This window comes from Enhydra lutris, unplaced genomic scaffold (assembly GCF_002288905.1).
Source record: "Enhydra lutris kenyoni isolate GAN:26980312 unplaced genomic scaffold, ASM228890v2 scaffoldscaffold22, whole genome shotgun sequence".
NCBI lineage: Eukaryota > Metazoa > Chordata > Mammalia > Carnivora > Mustelidae > Enhydra > Enhydra lutris.
The window spans coordinates 25,523,232-25,546,105 of NW_019154106.1; the positions used below are offsets into that span (position 1 = coordinate 25,523,232).

Consider the following 22,874-nt stretch of genomic DNA (forward strand, 5'->3'; position numbering starts at 1 on the left):
GACCATATAGAAGATAAACCCCCGGAACACAAGTTCATCTGCACCAGTTCCGTGTGTTAGATACTAAAAGTAATTTGGATAAATTAAATCACGTTCAGTTCATTTTAGTAATGTTGCTTAATGAATATTCCTTTTGAACCATTTATTATACCACTGTTTCATTTTTTGTTGTTTTTGTCACCTATGTAAAACTAATAGAACATTAAAATGTCTTCCATTGGTATTGATTTCCTCCAGTTATTAATTCTCCCAATTAGAGACAAAATTTTACTATTTCATTTTCTCAGGATCACTCTATTTGATTTCTTTTTTCTGTTAATAGGAAGTGGTAGACGTTAAAACTGAAATAACCTTCATAGAGTACAAAAGAGTTACTTCCTCAAGAGGTAGATACATTCTATTATCTTGACTTGTCTATAGTGACTAAGCGCTTAAAGAATTATTACCACATTTGTTTTGTAGTCAGTGAGATGAAGATATGATAACCAAGTGATTTAATTCTGAACTCACTGGGTTCTGTAGTTAAACTCAGATCCCACCAGCATAGATTCTTCTGTGGTGTGTGTGTGTGTGTGTGTGTGTGTGTGTGTGTGTGTGTGGTATACGAATGTATGTTACAAAAGCAAGTACTTTGGTTTTGCTTACCATCTATTTGAGTAAAAATAGGTCTTTTTAAGTCACCTCGCCAGTGAGTCCATCAGATGTGACATTAAAGATAATGAGACTTCTGTTCTAATAATCATATGCAAACATTCAACTGAATCACATTAGAAGAGTACTCACTTCAGTGATGTACTGCTTTTGCTTAAAACATTTCTCTATATTTTTAGATTTTATTTATTTCTTTGAGAGAGAGAGCATGTGAGAGTGAGTGGGAGGAGTAGAAGAGGAGAGAGAAAGAATCTGAAGGAGATTCCACATGGAGCACAGAGCCCAATGCGGGGTTGAGTCCGACGACTGCCATGAGATCATGACCTAAGCTGAAACCAAGAGTTCAACCAAGGTCAAGCAAGTTGAGCTTAACCAACTAAACCATCCAGGCGCCCCATAGTTAAAACATTTCTAGGATTCACATTTCAGTCACCTTCAGGGCTATGGTTCATTTCTTTCTCTCTTTTTTTTTTAAAGGTTTTATTTTTTTTATTTGACAGAGAGATAGAGAGAGAGCACAAGTAGGCAGAGTGGCAGTCAGAGGGAGACAGAGAAGTGGGCTCTCCACTAAGCAGGGAGCTCAATGTGAGGCTCAATCCCAGGACCCTGGGATCATGACCTGAGTGGAAGGCAGACGCTTAGCCAACTGAGCCACCCAGGTGCCCCCTCATGGTTCATTTCTTTGAAGAAATTTAACAACTGCCCCTCTCCCACCATTAGAGATGGAATTGGTTTCTGGAAACAGACAAACATCATCCAAAGCCTAGTAGGGTCTAATGCTCAGTATTATATTACCACTTTAGGTAAAAAAAAAAAAAAGAAATTCTGAGTACAAGCTACAAGATGGGCTACAAGATGGGCTTTCTGATAGGCCACATAAATAAGTTCTAAAGATAAGTCTGGAAATGGTTTACGCAGAATAGTATCAATAAATAAGTATAGGGCTTTCCAAGGTGATCATTTTAGTCTACAAGTACAAGTGAATTTAATGTGTCAGGAGAAAGGGAAGTGTAAGGAAAAGAAATAGGCTAAAGGCCCTGGGGTGAGGTGAAGGTCATCACCTTTGAGGAACAGAAATGTCAGTCTGGCTAAAACATAGTAAACAAGGGGAGTATGGAATGTCCTGAGCCTAAAGAGAGAAGCAAGGGCCAGCCCCCTGTGGTTTTCTTTAGTAAAACAAAGTCACATACAACTTCATTCACAGTATTTGCCCTGTCCCCTGTACCTCCTGTTTCACTAGTTCTTTCACTACTTTCTTTCTTTCATTGTGCTCAATCTCTAGAAATGCTAAACTGATAACATTTCTAGTGAGAACCCCTATTGTCTCGGTACTCGGGGTTTTTGACAAACCCATCCTTTCTGCTGGGCATACCTTTCCTCTTGTGCTTTATCACTCCGGCTAATATTTAGTCTAGCTGGCCCATTCCTGCCCACTCCACATCTCAGTTCACATGCCTGCTCCCCGGGAAGACTGCTCTGAACCCCATCACCCCTTGAGGGCTCTAGCAAATCTCTGCTTATATACTCAGAAGTACAAGAAAGAAAACTGTATTTTTCTGCAACTTACATTGTATTATGCATCCTTTTTATTGTGGGTTGGAAATTAAATTTCGATAAATTTAGGGTCCTCCCTCTTCACCCAACTTTTTTTTCTGAGTTCCAGGGAGAAACATAATGCCTGGTTGCCAGGAGTAGGAGTGAGTGGGGGTGAAGCGTCTGGTTCTTAAGGTCATCATCCTTCTCACTAGCTTCCACTACAACATCCACGCTCCCACGGGGCCTGAGGATATCAGCTTAATGATGACTCCTGAGTTGCATATCAGCCTTAACCACAAGAAATCATTAGATCTAGTTCTCCCTTAGCTGCTTTTGGGTCCCTAGTGGGCTCACATGATAAGGAGATCATTCTGCCCCTTCCTCTCCAAGCGTGGCCACAGTTCTCTCTGTGAGGCCACCTAGGACTCAGCTGTTTTTGTACCACTCTTGAACATTTCGTGATAAATTTAGATTGAATAAGCAGCCATTCTAATCTACAGTGACAAGAATTCCACATTATGTATATGCCAACAAATTCCACTCTAGTATAGAACATTGCCTTTTGACTTGGAATGTACCATAAATGATATTACATTTCCCCAAACCTACTTCTGTCAGGAAACATCTAATAAAGCACATTTATTACTAAGAGAGCTAACAGCTCATTCTGTCTCTAGATATTAACCCGTAAACATGTATTGGTTTACATTATAATTTTTAGAATAAAAAGGAAAATTCAGGCTCTGTGGATCCCCTGTTTCCTCCAGGATCATGACCTAAGCCCAAGGCAGACGTTTAACCAACTGAGCCATTCAGGTCTCCCTCATCAGCCTTTTAAAAGGGTTATGGGGTCCTCCAGATTTGTAGCTGACTGGCAGAAGTATGGGCAGACTGGGCACCTCATTTATGGCTGGTATCAAGGTGGGGGGCAGTCTTATGGGACTGAGCCGTTCACCTGGGAGTCTAGGCTAACTTTGGATAGTTAATGTCGTAATTGAATGGGCTTATGGGACATCCAGTTGGTATTAGAGAATTGGAGAATTGATCACTGTGGGTAAAAACATATCAATGAACTTCTCAAAGACAAAAATGGAAAGATATGTGACAGACCTCAAGGTATTTATTTAGACCTTGATCAGACCTTAGGATAAAAATACACATACTTGGCCTGCAAGTAACTCAGTGTGTATTTTGTAAGGGCAGAGATACATTGTCACTATCAGGAGGGGGAAAAGGATTGTATAGAAGCCAAGGAGAAAAGGAACTTCCCACAAAGAAGAAGGAAAACTGTCATGGGAAGAAATGCTAAATTCATGAAAAGATGATGGTACAGCCAAACCTTCCTTCCTGTTCTCCTGCCTAGGGCTGGCCACAGTTGTCTGAGGGAGTGAGATATGTGAATTAGCAGGCCATGTATAATTGACATTTTAAAAAAAAGTTTGAAATTACTACTTTGTCATTTAAATATATATGCATGACCCTTCTCAATCTTGGATAAATGCCCTCACAGTTAGACCTTCTGGAAGCATTTCACTCATGTCCCATCCCTGACTTGGCATGGATGACATCCATTGTCTGCTTAAAACTCTTCAAAGATTTCCATTTGCACTGGGTAGGGTTCAAAGTCTTCTCCCAGCCCTCGCATCCTGCATAACGAGGCCTCTGCCTGATTCTCCAGACACGCAACCCCTTTCCTGCCTTCACGCCTTCTGCCCCTGCCAGAGGGAACTTTCTTCTGTTCCTAGACCCCACTGATTGCTCTTCAGCTCAGAGCCTTCCTACAGGCTAAGTCGGCTCCAGGTCGATCCCTCCTCATCTGCCCCCACCTCACTCCCTCTACCCATTTCTCCTTCAAGGTTCCTTCTTCCTAGACACTTTCTCTGACCCCCCAGTTTAAATTCCATTGTCCTACTGTACTCAGATTGTACTCAGTACTTTTTCTTCCTAACACCTACTAGAGTGTGTTGTGATGCATTTATTAGGCTTACTGTGGTTTTAATTTCTACTTCCACCTAGTTCTTTGTGAGCAGAAACTGTGTTGTTCACCACTGTATGTCCAGTGCCAAGCACACACTGCCTGTCACAGAAGACATCCTATATATATTTCTTTAAAATATGGACTGAGGGGCTCCAGGGTGCCTGGGTGGCTCTGTTGGTTAAGTGTCTGACTCTTGATTTAAGCTCAGATCATGATCTCAGGGTCGTGAGATGGAGCTCCGTGTCGGCTCTGCACTGGGCGTGGAGCCTGCTTGAGATTCTCTCTCTCCCTCTGCCCTAACCCCCACTCACACACACACTCTCTCTCTCTCTAAAAATAAAAATAAAATAAAGGCTGAAGTAGTTAGAAAGGGTACCAGGAACAATATAGAACTTAGCTGGGCCTTAAAGGTCAAAGAGATGCCTCCTTCTCAAATGCGGTGCTAACATTCAAATACTTGGTGAAAGGACACAAACTTTCAATGATAAGATGAGAAAGTTCTGAGGATCTAAAGAACAGCGTCATGACTACAGCTGATAATACTGTATTATGCACTTGACATTCAACAGAGTAGATCTTAAATACCCTCGCCACACCCAAATAAAAGGTAATGATGGGAGAGGATGTATCAGTTAGATTATGGTAAATATTTTACAATGCATATCAAATCATTATGTCGTACATGCGATATACAATTCTGTTTGTCAATTATATCTCAATGAAAATGGAAAAAAAAAAAAAAAAACAAGGCAAGGATAACAGTTAAAAAAGAAACCAAGCCAAGAAAACAGTGCGGGAGCAGTCCTGAAGGCTCCCTGAGGTGCTGGGATTAACCTGTTACTTGCTGGATCTTGAGTTCCTAGAGGATGGGGCAGGCTGCCAGAATGGGAAGGGTCCTGGGGCCTTCGGGACACAAGCTATTTGCCTACAAGTACAAACATATTTCCGTATTTTAAAAACTGGCACAGTGGCACAGAAGCACCAGGTTGAATCGCTGTTCTGAGCAGGAGAGAGCTGAGAGCTCTCCAGCAAAGGTGGTGCTGAGATGCTTGAAAACTCATGGTTGACAAGGAGGCCACCCAGTCGTGTGACGGTAAGGCAGGCAGGACTGGATGGGGAAACCAGAGCAGTGGATCGCCCCCACGCAGGCTGAGCTGAGCTTCAGTGACCACGCACACAACAGGGAGGATCCGTGAGAAAACCAATGGCAATTCCTTTGACCCTGTTTGCTAAGGGGCAGATGTTGTTGTTTTAGTAGTAGTAGTATCACCGTCATCGTTGCCATCGGGAACACCACTGGACAAAAGAACCTGGGATCCAGCTCTGTACTGCCACTATCTCTGTGACCATGGACAAGTCAACCACTCTGATAAAAATTTTGAGTATATGAAAAATGTGAATTTTCTGGGGAACAGGCCCATATTTTTATCAGATTCTCAAAAAGAGTCAGAAACTACTGATTTTCAGGGTGTCTGGGTGGCTCGTTAGGTTAAGCGTCTGTCTTCGGTCATGATCCTAGGATGTTTTTTTCTTTTTTTAAAATTTTATTTATTTATTTGTCAGAGAGAGAGAGAGCACAAGCAGGAGGATTGGCAGGCAGAGAGAGATGTAGGCTCCCTGCTGAGTAAGGAGCCCCATGTGGGTCTGAGCCAAAGGCAGACACTTAACCATCTGAGCCACCCAGGTGCCCCAATAAATAAAATCTTAAAAAAAAAACTATTGATTTTCAAATTCTACATTTTCTTTTCTTTTTTAAGATTTTATTTATTTGACAGAGAGAGACACAGTGAGAGAGGGAACACAAACAGTGGAAGTGGAGAGGGAGAAGCAGGTTTCCTGCCAAACAGGGAGCTTGGCCAATGTGGGGCTCGATCCCAGGACCCTGGAATCATGACCTGAGCCAAAGACAGATGCTTAACGACTGAGCCACTCGGGAGCCCCTAAATTCTACATTTTCGAAAAGCTTACTATTCACTTCAAATATCCAGAAACAAATGGTCTCAGCTGATATTAGGGTAAATGATATCTATTAATCACTATTCTGTTGCCCTTTATTCTAAAGGCCACCAAATTTATTTTGTATTTCCCTCAGGAAATATGCGTTACTTCATTTTTTCAAACGTTGCACTCAAGAGTATTATTTGAATATAAATCACAAGACACACTTATTTCCAAATTTTAAACCTTTATTTCGAATACTTAAGCATAAAATTGTTAACAATAACCACAATATTAATAAGAAGAAAAAATATTAAAATATGAAAGTAAGTACTGAAACACATACTTTATTTAATTTCAAAACATTTGACATGGAAACACAGGTCACCAACATCAAATAAATTCCATTGCATCCTGGCACCTGAACTTTCCCTAAAACACAAAAAAGAAGGCTCTCGGGAGCCATTAAACAAACTTTATGATTCTTTGTTAAGAAAACAAACCGTAGGGCGGTTCTGTACAAAAATCTTACCAAAAATGATTTCCAAGGTGTTTTTATGTAGATTACTATAGTTAAAGAAAAAAATAATAATAATAAAAGAGAACAAAATATCCACCCTTACTTAAAATGTCTTAACAGTACAAGAATGGAGCACCGCTCATACAAAAACTGAAGAGACATACATTATCCGCACTCAGAAATCCCTTGCTTCACTTGGTGATTTGCTCCTCCCAGACACCACTGGTGCCGTCTCCTGGTTGTGCAGAATTTGAATTCTGTTTGATATAATGCGAGACCTGCATACTCAACCAACAAAATCTTTATCTTCATGTATATTGTGTGAAAACAAATTGAGGCAAAACTGAATCCCAGCTCACCTGGAAAAAGGTATCTTGTCTCCTGCTCTGGCATCTCAGTGCTTGTTTATGAATCCCGGAGCCCTTTCTGACCTCCTCTGGACCATTCCTCAGTTTTCATCCGCCATTATACTGGTCCCTGCAGTGTGCCTCCGTGGGTTGGCAGGGAAACTTGTAGAATCAGGTTTCACGGGAGGAAAATGCATTGTCCTTCTGAAGCCCCAGTCTATGCTCCAAAAAAAAAAAAAAAAAAAAAAAAAAAGCTCTATCCTGTGTGGTTAATTTCCCTGGAGTATGTGACCACATTTACAATGGGCATTGTCAAAAATAAAACCTGAGAATAAAACCAGGCTTTGGATATTGCAATCTCAACAAGGAGGGCTAACACAACCCTAGGCAGCATTTCGACATCCTGAAATGTCTGCGGCCAGATGTTCCTGGGGCTTATCAAAACGGCATTTGATTAAGAGATTATTGTGAAGGTTGTTTTATAAATCATATGGTGGGCCATATGCATTCAAAATAGTTCCTACAATGCTAGAAAAGGAGAATTTAATACCAGAAAGTATTTACAGTGCTACCAATCAAGCAACAGAGTGGAAACGGGGCGGGGGGGGGGGGGAGGTGGTCTACAAATAACCAGCACCAGCATGCTTCGGGAAATGAGTGATTACATGAATTTAGCTGTTTATTAGTGCAGAGACATGCTGTAAGGATTAAATGAAGGAAAGGAAGGGGTGGCCCAGAAGCCCATAAGTTTGCCAAATACAAAACTTGACATTTTTGAGAAAAATACAATTAAAATGTGTATATATTTTTGGCAACTAAATCACCAATGTCTTTGTAATTTCTATATATGTTGTATATAAAAAGCAAGGAAAACTGCTGTATTTTTTAATGGAAAATGGGGGGTTCAATCCCTGCAAAAGCACCAAATGCATATCATTTAGGATAACGCCTCTGACACACGTTTGACAACTAAATTACACAGCTCTTTGATATACTGTGTATGAATAGTGGCAATTATGGCCAATAAAATCAAAGAAAGAAAAAAAACTAATTAACACTAACATGTCATTATGACTCACTAGCATATAAAATCCTATGCTTGCTCTAAATTGCCAGCAATTGGCAATTCCCAAATTTCTAAGGATGAAGACAATAGTTTCCAAATAACTGGAGACACCCCAGATTTTGGGGGGCTCTCAGGAGCTTTCCCATCACTTTCTCCTATCAAAAGGCCCAAAGCACAATAATGACTTATCAAACCCACCAAACCCACTCCCAAGAATTCTAAACTGCAGTGATTAGTTTGGGATCCTAAGCGAATTATGACACTGCCTTATTAAAAAAAAAAAAAAAAAGATGGTGGTTAATTTTTTTAGTAGAAAGAGTATGGAATTTGGAGACAAAGGGCCTGAGTTCAAATTCCAGATTAGACATTTATTATTACTGTAACTTTGGACAGATTATTTAACCCTCCCTCAAGTGGGAATAGTAACAATGTCTACCCTCACAGAGTTGTTGTGAGGAGAAACAAAGCAAAATGAATGTGGAAATATCTAAAAATGAGGAAAAAAAAACACTCTACAATTGTTAACTCTTCCCCTGTGCTATGAACAGGCTTCGTCTAAATTTAGCAGGTGAGAAAAGTACAAAAGTATCCTGCTCCAAAAATCTGAATGCACTGAAAGTAAACTGATCTTAATAGAAAGAGTAACACACTTCAGAGGGAAAGACTCCATGAAATTTGGATTTAGTAAAACTGACCCAGGTTTCACATGGAGAAAAATCTGGCAGAAATTTTTGGTAAGACATTAAACCTGTTTTTACACAGTGAGTCAACCCAGATCTTAAAAGCCTCTGTGGCTTTAAGATTCTATACGAGCATCAGAGATGCTAAATTAATTGAAATTAAAAAGCAAAAATAAAAATCAAACTTGGCTACCGACAGCTAAGTAAAAATGAATTATCAGAAGACTTAATAAATAACTGTAGATAACAGTTTTATTCTTCCAACTTTATTACTGAAAAAATTCATAGTCACAGATGACCTCCTAAACTCTTAAGGTCACTCCATGGTGACATCATTGAAACCCAGAAGAGGGCTGACTTTCCAAAATTTTCCTGGATGTAGGGTATTTCTGCATAAACGTACCAAGTGAGAAAACACACTGAGGCACTCTGCAAAGGCCATCAGGTCATACAAGTGTGTAAGATGTTCTTATTAGAGAAATCTGAAAAGCTTTTAAAGATTTTTTAATCTTGTGGCATAAGCCCAGATCTGCAAAATTTACAAAATAAAGAATTCTCCAGAAATGGCATAAAAAAAACCCATGTATATCTCAATACAAAGTATAATAAATTGAAGGGGTAGAGAATGGAAACCACAAAACAAATTCCTTTCCTGGCTTCCTGGGCTGTTCTTTGACAACCATGGCTATGATTTTCCATGTCACTCAGTCACACACAATGCACATCTTTGTTCATCTCTGGTCCCCTGCAGTTACTCCTGTTCTGAGTTACTGAGCTTTCAAATAACTGATTTCTCCTGTCGCTTTTCTGAACTCCCTAAACGGCTCCAGCAATCAGCTCATCAGTTATCCATTCCTGACATGCATGTAGCACCGCGGGCCTCTCCCGTCTACCACTGCCTGGGTGGTGAAACCCTACACACAGGACTGAAGCATGCGAGGAGGGGGTCTCAGTGCAACCCAGAGGAAAACTGATTTGCAAAACCAACTCAAAAGCAGCTGCCCTCCTTAAAATTCCATCGAATCTTGAGTTTCCAGAGAGTCCTCTAAGCCTAAGGGGTCCCCTACGCCTGCCTGCGAGCTTAAGGTAAACCCGGAGTTTTTATATGCATTATGAGCATTCATAAACTTCTGCAAGTATTTGGAGGTATACAGCCAGTGGTGTTTCAAGACGTCTTCCATCTCATAGCACTTGGACTGTCTGGCGTTCATTTTTCGGAAGCGCCTGAACAGTTTGTTGCCAGACTCATTTCCCTCGCTCGCCCATGCCCCAATGGAGCCATCTCTCTCAATAATTTCAGGGACATGTGCCAGGGTTTTGTGAAAATAATTGGTGATTTTGCCCTCATATCTATACTTGAACTTGGTAGAGAGGAGCTCAGCAAAACGCTGTGAATTGAAGCTATACTGGCAGAGAGATTCTGGGCACTCTTTGGCAGGACACGATGATCGCCACACCGGCTTCATCTTAAGGTAAAGGTCCATCAGCTCCCTCAGAGCTTCATGCCTCTCCTCAGAGGGAATTAACTCACAGACTGCTTCAACGGTCTCTTGGGTCATGAGCTTCCTGGCAAAGTTGCCGTTCATCCTCATGATCGGTTTCAGGTTCATCTTCTTCCGGAGATGCTTGTCCAACGTAGCCTGCCATCTCTTCCTTTCCTCTTTGGAGGCATTGGGATTCTTGTACACCTCCCCTATCTCTAGCTGGAAAATCTTGTAGAACTCGGCTGCATTGCCAATGTCACAGTGGAGCGCATCTATGGAAGGGACCGTCTCGATGAAAGGTTTCGATGACACCCCTTTCACCCGGTCCCGCAGCTCTTCCACCGACTCGTGGTACGGGTTAGAACGCCAGACCTCATAGCGCTCCAGGTTCTCGGAGTGGCTTCTGGTGATGGAGTGGAAGACGAGATTTTGAGACGCTTCTAGGCGGGTGGCGTCACAAAGGGTACAAATGTAGACTGAGCCAGAAGCCTCGAGGCCTTCGACTTCCCGGACGAGTTTCTCATCGTAGCCGGTGCCCCTGAAGATGAACTTGAAACTCCGAAGGATGCCTCCCATCTCAAGCATTAATTGGCTGCTCTTCATGGCCTCCCTCTCAGCAATGAGAGGGCTCAGGATGGCCGTCAGGGTCTCGTGGTCAGACTCATCTGCCAGCATGAGACACAGGGGCTTACAGCACAGTTCAGAATTGGGTTTGACTTCTTCAAACACCTTCACATGTTCGGAGCCACGTGCTATTGTAATTTTCATGACCGTGAAAGAAAACCGAACGGCCTTTTCTGGAACCACGGGCCCGCTCCCATGCTTCTCGCTCACGTCTCCCATTCCATCGCAAGACTCCTTCACCACGACGGTGAAGGGGCCGTTGAGGTAGTCATCAAGGTCTTGGGCTCTCATACCTTCCAGGATGTCTTCCTCCATGTCCATCAGAGCAGACACCAAAGCTGAATCATAGCGGAACCGCTTCGCAATGGTGTCCACGGGGTAATCGTCCACAGAGGAGGACAGACCCGACAGGCCGTCAATAATGCCCACGTCTGTGCTGGAGGACACGTTCTTCAGAGGCGGCTGCCACTCAAAGGGGTGGTAGCCCGGCAGGAGGACCTTCTCAGCGTTCCGAAGGGCATGCAAAGGCTGAAAAATCTGCCTCCCGGTGATGGCTTTCACAGTCCTGTACATCTTGTGGTACTGACTGCAGCTGAGGAAGGTGTTGACACGGATGGCCAGGCAGACAGCTGGCTGCAGGCCAGAGCCCCGTCCCTGCATGATGGCCTCCAGCTCGTCCGCCTGCCTGTGCTCATTCCTGGCCCTCAGCGCCAGCAGGAACAAGGTCAGACACACCGATTTCACATCTCCACCTTCTTCTTTGTCCGCGAAAGCCTTGACTTGGAGCTTGAGCTCCCTCAGGCGGTGCTTCTGAGCCCTTCGGGTCAAGGACAGGAGATGCTGGCGGGGCCGACCCCCCTTGTTAATATGCACAAAAGTCTCTTTGGATTCCTTGTGGCTTGACACGTGGTGATTGTATTTTTCCAAGCTGATCTCCTTGTTGCACTCTTTGGCTGGACATTTCACCATCAGGGAATTCAAGATGCTCAGAAAGGACTTCACTGGGCTCTCCAGGTCGGTAGGGAAGCAGGGATATTGGCAACAGGGACAGTAGCTGCCCATGACTTTCAGGCATCTGAGAATGCAGATCCTGCAAAACACGTGCTTACAGGTGGTCTCCACGGGATCAGCCAGGATGTGTTCACAAATCTGGCAGGAGATGGATTTCACAAAGTGTGCCGGGAAGTCCACGGCAAGAAGCTTGGTACTAAGATGTATATGACTGCAGTTGGAAATCTTCTGCATCACTTCTTTGCTGCTAATCCTTGCCTGGGCTCTTCTCTTGTGCCGACGGGCTCTTCTAGCTCGATGAACCGCGGTTTTGAGTTTTTTGCTGAGCTGCATGTTTGGCTGATGGCTCTTCCTCTTGAGTCCCTGGCGGGCAGCGCGGCAGATGTCACAGGATGGCGTGTGGGGGTGCCACTCCATGGTTGCATTCCTTGGGAAGGAAACCTCAGATGGGGCGCTGCTAAACTTCTTGTACATGATGCGCCAGCAGTTATGGCAGAACTCAGTGGGGTGGATGGAGTCAACATCTGCTTTCACGTCCATCCGGAAGACCTTGGCAATGAGGTCTGGCCAGGATGTAGCTCTCCTTTCCTTCTTTCGTAAAAGGACTTGGGTTTTACCATCCACGGGCCCATGGACTGGATATCTTCTATTGTGCTCATCGGTTTTAAAAGAATTCCCACAGATACGGCAGAGATGTCGAAGGTTGGCTTGGTGGATGGCTTTGTCTCTTTCTTTCCCATCATTATGGGATTTCTTCAGAAACTTAGGGTGAATGTTTACTGCTGGTTGACTCAGAGCTGGCTTCTGACCATCAGCCTTGTCCGGGACTCCTGGAGATTGCTCCAGAGAGGGTTTCCCCTCAGAGGAAACTTTCTTTTCTTTTTGAGCCTCTTCGGGTGCCTTTTCAAAAGATCGCACCCTGAATAATTTAAATTTCCATTCTGAAAATTTAATATGCGGGTGCTGAATTTCATCTGGGGCAGAAGCGAGTCCCAGGGTGGGTGGCAAAGAGACAGCCATGCTGGCTGAGATTCCTGAGAACAATGAAAAAAGTCAGATGAAGAAAAAATTCGATATCCCACTGATGCATCTTAGAAGGAATACAAATTAATACATTCATTCATTCATTGATCCAAAAAGTTACTTATTAAACCTCTTATTTTAATATACTCTGTGAGGTGCTGAGTATACAGCAGAGAACATTCATTCTCTGCTTTGACCATGTCCATGGTTATCTTTACCAACATGCACCACTGTGGTTCATTTTATGTATATTTGTACAATCTTATTTTCTTGCCACCAAAACCTTAAGGTCTTTGAGGACAGAATCTCTGAGTGATTCATCTCTATCTCTCCAACATTCCTAGTACATACTAAGGCTGAATAGTTATTTGCAGAATAAATACAAGGAAAAACTGGCTAGTAAAACCATGGAAAAGTCATATTTCCTGCATTGTATTAGCCTCATTGCACTAGCTGGACAATATATTTCCAGCTTTTTAAAGCAGTCTCCCAGGAGGTTGTTTGTTTATTTCTTCCAAGCGGGTCATAAAGGAATGATAAAGCTAAAAACGCAAAGAAACTAATTACTCACTACTTGAAAGGATGAAGTGAATTTTGAGGCATTATGAATGCTAACTAATAATAAGTATCATGGATAGTAATTATGCTTACAATTTTAATTAGTGAACACTGCTGTAAATTATAAGGCTGTATCTACATTAGAAACAAAATACCACAGAACTCTCTAAAGCTGCCATAGTATGAACCTACAAAGATTCCCAAGGACTTTTAAAATGAAAAATTCAAGTAGTGTCAGGAAAAAATCACACAGGCCATCCTGGAAGTCATTACTAGACAATGGTCATTAGCTTGATAGTTTGTAATAAGAAGAGGTAGGAGTAATATTTTTCTTCTGATAAAAAGTATTAGCAATTGCATCTGCCAGGAAACCTTACCAATCTGGGTAGGGCTGCAGGAAAAAAAAGTCTGCAAATACCATTTGAGTCCTCTTCTGATCCTATTAGCCCAGTATTTTCAAAATTCCTTAGTACACATCACTGGAAAAACAGCAACTGTGTTTCAATCCATAATCTATTTCTCCCAGATTGCTGGGGTTAACACTCTTAACCCACAAATTATGTGAAGCAACACTTTTTACCCCTGAATTAATTAGCTACCTAGATTGGGGAGCCTGGGTGGCATAGTCCGTTGGGCATCTGACTCTTGATTTCGGCTTAGGTCATGATCTCAGGGTCGTGACATCCAGCCCCAAATCAGGCTTTGTGCTTCGCACAGAATCTGCTTGAGCTTCTCTCTCCCCCTCTGCCCCACTCCCACCCCGGACTCATACTCTTTCTCTCTATAAATAAATAAATAATAAATAAATAAATAAAATCTTTAAAAAAAAATTAACTAACCAACTTGTTTTTTTTTTTTTTTAAGATTTTATTTATTTTGACAGAGAGAGACACAGTGAGAGAAGGAACACAAGCAGGGGGAGTGGGAGAAGCAGGCTCCCCACTGAGCAGGGAGCCCAATGTGGGGCCAGATCCCAGGACTCTGGGATCATGACCTGAGCCGAAGGCAGACACTCAACAAATGAGCCACCCAGGTGCAGCTGAGATGTTTTTATAGCGTCACGTGGTCATGGAGGCTAACCCTCAGATGAACAGCTGGGTGGGCTGGGGCTTGCAGGGAAGGAGGTGCAGTGGTCAATCCTGACTGCTCTACCGAAGCTTCTTTTCAAGTCATCCCTTTAAACAACAGACGTTTGGTCCATTGTGCATGCTCTAGTCTTCAGAGGCTGATGTTCTTCATGAAAACTACAAGCCAATTTCCAAGACATGGTTAAAAAGGAAATCCTGTTCAATTGTTCTTTATGCAGGACGACCATGTCAAATCTAAACAATTTCAACCATCTTCAAGGTCTCATTAATCTCAAAAGTATTTCACCTGCAGCCCAGCAAACACTGGGCTTGTTGTTTAGGGTTCAGTTATGTTCCTAAATTCTGTCCTGTGTCAGGTGTGAAGACCTTCCAGGTCTCCCCGGCCCCATTGGCTAGAACTCCTTCTCAAATGCCTTTTCATTCCATTAGACTTTTTCTACCCGGTCTTTTTGTATCATGATTGTTCTCTGGATTTCCAAGATAGTCTTCTGAGTTTTTATTTTTAAAAAACTGCATCACCATCAATGGAGTTAAATAATGAACTTTCATAATGAGTAAGTCAACCACAGGCATTTTGGAGGGATCTCTAGAACTCTCTCCCCACCCTACCCACTCCCCTCCTGACTCCCACTGACCTGAACTGTAATGTCCAAATCTGCCAAAATACATTCATTTAAATACTCCCAGAGAAAGCATGCCATCACCAATCAATTATTAGCCATTGACATCCAAATCAAAGGTATTTGTTGTTTTCAACTCAACTGCTAAAACTTTATCCAAACTAGAAGCAAGAAGGGGGTAGAAGGGATATGTTATTCTTGTTTTGAGGGAAATATACACCAAGATGCTAATCATGATTATCTGTGGATGTTATAGATTTTTTTTAAGGATTTTATTCTTAAGTAATCTCTACACCCAACGTGGGGTTCGAACTCACAACCCTGAGATCAAAAGTCACATGCTCCACCAACTGAGCCAGCCAGTCAACCCCAGCTATAGATGTTTTATATTTTTCATCTTACCTATGATTTCTACTTTTTCTGAAATAAACATGTATTACTTTTAGAAGACAGAACTTTGAATAACTAGATCTAATGAGGTATGTTTTATCTATCTGGTTAACAAAGATTGAAAATACTACTACTCAACATTAATGAAGGTATGGGGAAATGCAAGTGTCTTCATACATTCTTGGGAGAACTATAAATTGGTATAATATCTCTAGTGAACAATTTAACCATTTTTTAAAAAAGTTTAACTATATCTTGTCTTTGATGCAATCAACTTGCTTTTAGGAAGTTATTCTAGAGAAACATTCCCACAGGTCATTTCTTGTGTGGGGATAAATATTCCATAAGTTATTCCCACAGTGAATATTGCATGGAGAGAGATGGAGACAAAGAAAGAGATTTATATTAAAAAAATTATTTGTTACTTTAAAAAAAACCAGGAAATAGCATAAATAATCACCAACAGGACATTATTAAGTAAACTCTGGTCCAGAAATACAACGGAAAACAACACAGACATTTAACATTGCCATATGCTTTAATGCGTATGTACAATTTCCCTATGCATCAATGATGCGGAAAGATACCCACATGACAATGCAGAAACAGGATAACAAGAGCTGGCAGGATTCCATTTACGCACATTTGCCCATATCTACAAGCACACACTTTCTGGGAGGATACGCCCTAAAATCTTAACAATGTTTATTCTCCAAAAACAGAGATACTGTAAGAAGGTCTCCTTATTTTTCTGTTTTATTCATTCTTACATCATTTTAATTTTGTATCACAAACATGTATTATTTTTTAAATTTTGTGATCAATTTACTTTAGGGAAAAAAATGTTTTAAAAACTAGATTTATGGGGCGCCTGGGTGGCTCAGTGGGTTAAGCCTCTGCCTTCAGCTCAGGTCATGATCTCAGGATCCTGGGACTGAGTCCCGCATCGGGCTCTCTGCTTGGCAGGGAGCCTGCTTCTTCCTCTCTCTCTCTCTGCCTGCCTCTCTGCCTACTTGTGATCTCTCTCTATCAAATAAATAAATAAAAATAAAAATGTTTTTTAAAAAAACTAGATTTACATGTACCCATTGTCATTTTTCTTTATTTCTTCCTAAATCCCCCCCAAAGTTTTAAGACCTGGCTAAGCCTCAGATCTGATCAGCAACCTCATTTTTCTTTTCTAGTGAACAAGTAGAAAGCCAACAAAAATATGGACCTCGATAGAGCACGAAGTTGGGATTATGTAAGAGTCATTGTGTGGTCATCGTTTGACACTCGGGAATCTCACAAATGCCAGATCTCTCTTCTAACAAAAGATCTCAGCAGCAGACCAGCCCCACTTGCAAGCTCAGCTCTGTTCCCATGAGGCACGGCAGTGCCGTCTCAATGTGGCTGTCACCTGCCATCACAGCTGTGGGGTCTTTGTCAACACAGGGCACAGATTCATTTGGACAAACCAGGCTGGGAAAGTGTGGTCCGGTTAAAAGCTTCAGTGTGGTGAGTGCGTGACAAGCTGGTTTCAGAGGCTGAGTCACACAGCAGCACCACCTCCCACTCCCAGCCCGGCCCCCCCCTTACACACGCCTACATCCAAGCCCTTGACCCACAGTCTCCCCTCTTCACATTCTCAACTTGGTCTGTGTACAATGGCCAAGTGACCACTGTGTGCCCAAGCGTGACCCCTCGTTGTTGCACCTATCCCACTCATGCACTCATGCACCCAACCATTCACACCATAAATACCCGTCTCTAATTTCTGCCCAACACCGTCATCAAAAAGTCAGCAGCAACAGCAGCCTTTCTATAAGTCTCAGGCATCCACAAAATGACCCTCAGATTCTTTCCCTCCCTCCAGGCAACGTCTTGCTTGAACTACTTCAGAAAGAGAAGGGCACCATCACACACCCTAGTCTGGAATCCCAGTTCAAGGACATAATCTGTGTGTAGCGTCTCTACAGTGGCAATTCTAAAAATTATGATGTGTTAGAATCACTGGGGAGCTTGTGTAAAAAAAATAATAATAATAATAATGCAGATCATCTGGCTCCAGAGATTCTGTTTCAGCTTATTAAGCATGGAGTCCAGAAATCGCATTTGTTAAGCATTTCAGGGATTCTGCTGTGAGGAGTAGCCCATGATCACACTTCGAGAAAAGCTCCAATTGAGTTCAGGAAATTGCTGGCAATACTGGGAGTACCTGGGAAACTACATTTCCTCCCACCCTGAGATTCGTTTGCTGATTACTTACCGTGCCTAGACAAGCACAACATTTCTTTCCAAGAGTCACACCTTCCTTCCGATAATTTATTTACTCATTTATTCGAGAAGCACTCCTTAAAGGTTTCCTCTGCTCACCATACTCATTTACAGCAATTCCGAGATCTGTATCTCCTCTATGAACCTACGCTGTCTTCCTAAACTTGACTTCTTTTCCCTTTCCAGTTTTTACACATTAGAAAGAAAAATTAAATTGTTGTCAGCTTCTCTTGATCCCTCCCCTCATCCCCTGCAAAGAAAAGAAGCCCAAGTCCTTCTGATTAGAAACACAAAAATGTAATATTGTGGCTCAGGGCATGAAAGTACGAGTGTTACCTTGCTCAGCAGGCTGCCTGGCCAAAAGGTTGGGATGTCTGTAATTCAGTTGATATGACTTGATAACCAAAGAGAAGGCCAAGTGTGCTCTCCTCCCCCTCTTGGCTCTCTCAGAGCCCCCAGAGCAGACAGCTGCATTATTTATCAGCTTCCACTGTCCTTCCCAGCCTCCCCCCACCACAGAGGGCTAACCACACAAGCCAGCTGCCAATCACAGGCCAGGAGCCTCCAGCTCCAGCTGGCACCTGGCTCTTCAGGAAGCTTCGCTGGGGACCCGAGTGTCATGCGGGTGTGCTGGAACATTGCCAGAGCTGCCAGTTCACTCCCCAAGCCTGTCTGGGTTGGACATGAACTTGTCAACAGAAGTTCTGGCTTCTGCCAAAAGATGCGATGGCCCTGTGCCTCAGTTTCCTCATCGGTAAGATAGAAATGCTAATAGCATATACCTCAGAGTCGGCGACATTATACAGTGAGAATTATCACAGGAAAATGTGGGGGACGGTGTCTGCCCTTAGTAGAAACTCACCACATACTAACTCTGATTATTTTTATTCTTACCTTGAAATAAGATCCAAACCCATCCCAGAATCCTCCTACCTGGTCAATTCTCAGTCAGGGAAGGTTGTGCTCCTTGCAACAACACTGGGTTTAAACAAGACTAAACATATTTTGAAGTAAACAGGCCTGGATTTGAATCATGCCTCAGGTCTTCAATACCTTACTTAAATTTTGGGAGCCAGAATCTCCTCATCTACAAATTGGATTGATCATTTTAGACCCGAGCAATAGGCTAGGCTTCTAAGTGCTTTATGCATTATTTAATTGTCCCAGCAATCTATACATTTGACATTATTATCTCTAAAGAGGAGCAGTACAAGTTTAGAGCAATGGAGAACCCATCCAGGGTCACACAGCTACTAGCTGGTGAATGTGGGCTCCTTAAGCACTCCACTCCACTGTAAAGGAATAATAAAAGCTAGTCTGTAGTCGTAGGGGAAGATGACTCAAGAATATACTTCTGGGGGCACCTGGGTGGCTCAGTGGGTTAAAGCCTCTGCCTTCGGCTCGGGTTATGATCTCAGGGTCCTGGGATCAAGCCCCGCATTGGGCTCTCTGCTCCGCAGGAAGCCTGCTTCCTCCCCTCTCTCTCTCTCTCTGCCTGCCTCTCTGCCTACTTGTGATCTCTGTCTGTCAAATAAATAATAAAATCTTTTAAAAATAAATAAAAAATAAATAAAAAAGAATATACTTCTGTTTACTTAACACCATCTCTGTTTCAAACCCCATTCTTAGTTCTTAGGCCAGGTTTATTCCCAAAGTACATCTCTGTCCAGCTAGTATGTGAGGGATCTTCTATGTTCTCATTTGATTCTTAGCAAAAACTGTCAAAGGGGTAGGTGCAAGGACTTAATCTGTGCTGTGCTGTGCTGCCCTCGTAAGACACTCCTCTTATATCTCCAATATTTTTTTTTAGTTATAGCCAATGTAATTTTTTAAAAATATTTATTTATTTATTTGACAGAGAGAGAGAGAGAGATCACAAGCAGGCAGAGAGGCAGGCAGAGACAGAGAGGGGGGAAGCAGGCTCCCCGCTGAGCAGAAAGCCCGATGCAGGGCTCAATCCCTGGACTCTGGGATCATGACCTGAGCTGAAGGCAGAGGCTTAACCCACTGAGCCACCCAGGCGCCCCATATCTTCAATATTTTGCACTTGGGCCGATCTAACTGCACAGCAGTCCTGGGCACACAGCTCCTGCTCCCTAAGCTAAAGTCAGAACAGGAGGCACTGCAATCATATTGGGAGAGATGGTCTGTGGCTTCTACGTGCTTCGGTGTGTTTGTGCTCACGGGGATAGACCCATCACCTGAGGTCCATATGACACTGAGACAGGGCAGGTGGGAGCCAAGAATTCCCTAAAGATGGTGTCCGTGTTCAGATCAGCAGGAAGCAGGACCTGCAGGATGGGTGGGCTTTATAGCCTTTAAGTCCTTCATTCAGTGGGGTCAGGTAGAGAGGAGACAACAAAGCAGACAGGAAGACGATGCCCTTCCCATCCATCCTCCCATGGTCCAAAACCCTGCATCTTCTCTGGACTCACAGAAAGAGAAAGGGCCAGATGTTCTTGCTTCATGTTGAAGGAAATAGGAAATTATCACAGAATTAGAAAAAGCAGGGAGTCCCAGCTTCCAAGGATCAGGCAGGCTTCGGTTCTAAAGACTCACCTAGAAGTTAAGCGATACTAAGGTGGCCAACCATCCCACTTTTCTGGAACTTTCCTGAGGTCCAAACAAACAAGGTCAGTGGGTCACGTGACAATGTCCCACGTGACAAACCCCACCTGGCGCAAACTCGGACTTCCGTCATAAAACGGCAAAGTCAGAGCTGCCTAGGATGCCACGTTGTTCCGAGCAAATTAAAAATAAAACAGTGCTGACAGATCTTGGCCTAATTTAGCAGAAGGAAAAGCACAAAAAGGCCAAACTGGCGTTTGGACGATTCGATGCCCGTTTCCAGCCTTGAGCCCGGCACTCCCTGCTGAGTGATTAGCTGCGGTTAATTCTGGAAGTGTCTAAAGGCCCTGCGCTGGCCTGGCTCCCTCTGGGCATGTGCACCTGGCCGGCCGTCCCTCCTTCCCCCAGACTCTCCATCCAAGCCCCCAACTCTCTTCAGCAAGTTGCCTACATTTATCCCCCTTGGCTCTCTGCAGGCCCTTTGAAGAGATCTTTTCAAATTCAATTTCTTCCCAGACAGCCATGAGCTCCAGTTGTTGATACCAATCAAAATCCGCTCCCACAGCTGAGGTCTGAGTGTGTGAAGGCGGCGTTTTGCGCTTTTATCATAAACCAGCAGATGCTCTTCACTGACATCGTGATTACACATATAAGCTTGTATCTGTGTATCTCCAGCTTGCCAAACTCCTGCCTCCTAACATCACCAACCCAAAGCCAGAGCTAAAAGGGAACTTGGAGGTTATCAGACCCGATGAACACATCTCATAGGTGAGAAACAGTCCTCAAAGGGCAATGTCTTGCTCAATGTCACAGGACAGAATTAAAAGCAGAAATAGCATTACAGACCAGGTCTCTAGGATCCCAGGATCCCAGGACAAGATTCTTCCCACTGCGCTGGAAAGGGAACATTCCTCCCTCTCCCGCCCCCGTGCCATCTGGCTTCCCCTAGCCTGGAAAGGAACTTGAGTTGGCAAAGAAGCAGAGCCTTCATAGGTCACTGCTAGATGAGAGCCTTCCGTGAGAATGCGAACTTGCCCCAGTGCCGGGAGCCGAAAGACAGCATCTCTACACGCTCATTGCTCCCCCACTTCCCCAGTCTTGAAATTGCTTTCTAATTAACTCAATGTGGATTATCCCTGTTAGTAAATTTTCTAATGTGTTATTAATTGCTCTGAACGTCAGCTGCAGCTCATTCTCCACAAATTCTAGAGTGCCGCCGCGGGCTTTCTTGTGTCCGGGAGGCTGTTTCTAAACAACCACTGCCATCGTGTGGGCAAAAAAAGTCCCTCAGGAAAAGCCATTCTTGGCTTTTGGCATTTCTGCCTAAAAATGTCTGAAATTGGATCCATGAACCGATTCCAGGAGTCATTAAGTTTTGTTCTCTTCTCTCCTCCCCTTATCCCCGACTTCTTCTTCTTCTTCTCCTTCTTCTTCTTTTTTTTTTTTTTTTTTCAAAGAACTTTCTTTTTTTTTTTTTTAAGATTTTATTTATTTATTTGACAGAGAGAGATCACAAGTAGGCAGAGAGGCAGGCAGAGAGAGAGAGGAGGAAGCAGGCTCCCTGCTGAGGATGCGGGGCTCAATCCCAGGATCCTGAGATCATGACCTGAGCTGAAGGCAGAGCTGAAGGCAGAACTGAAGGCAGAGGCTTAACCCACTGAGCCACCCAGGCACCCTGACTTCTATCCTCCCTAACCCTCCCCTCCACCACCCCCTACCTCCGTCAGATTCCCTCATAATTCCTATAGACGAAGAAAGAATGCCAAAAGTTTAGGCAATCCAAGCAACTTCCTCAAGACCCCACACCTAGCTAACTGCAGTCTTCCCCTGAAGTCAAGAGAGGTCCAAAATGAAATTCAGCACTGTTAACTGGCCCCAGAAAACATGTAATAAATACCTTCTCCTCACTCCGCAAACAAGTAAAGACGTGAAGACCGTGCCCTCATGAGGGAGTTTGAGGACCTGAGAATGATGTCCAGTATTTAGGACTCTACTAGACATCCTTTCTGATTTGCAGGCATCTGACCCATCTTCAAGCCCCAAATATAAGAAGTTGTTTCTTTCTTCCTTGTCATATTTAGCTGTCAAGGTGTAAGAATGAGTTACGACATCAGTGTAGGATGAATTTGATCGAAATTTCTTAAAGCTGGAATTCAGGTTTGAGGAATGAGCTCTCTCAGCCTAGAGTAAACATAACAGCCTGAAATTAGTACTCACAGGACAGCAAAAGACAATTTTACAAAAAGCCACACTGGGGGACGCCTGGGTGGCTCAGTTGGTTAAGCAGCTGCCTTCGGCTCAGGTCATGATCCTAGCGTCCTGGGATCGAGTCCCACATCGGGCTCCTTGCTCGGCGGGGAGCCTGCTTCTCCCTCTGCCTCTGCCTGCCTTTCTGTCTGCCTGTGCTCGCTCTCTCTCCCTCTCTCTCTGACAAATAAATAATAAAATCTTTAAAAAAAAAAAAGCCACACTGGACAACAAAAAGCTCTACAATTTGAGGGTTTCCAAAATTTCACAATGATATTTGAAGGGTGAA

The 22,874-nt window shown here is 43.3% G+C and overlaps 1 protein-coding gene across 1 annotated transcript; it reads right to left on the reverse strand.

Moving 5' to 3' along the window:
- Nucleotides 1-9,723: 9,723 nt before the first annotated feature.
- LOC111150268 (recombination activating 1) lies at nt 9,724-12,855 on the reverse strand. Its single transcript, XM_022507711.1, has one exon. It carries the CDS (start codon nt 12,853-12,855, stop codon nt 9,724-9,726), a length of 3,132 nt encoding a protein of 1,043 aa, XP_022363419.1.
- Nucleotides 12,856-22,874: the final 10,019 nt, after the last annotated feature.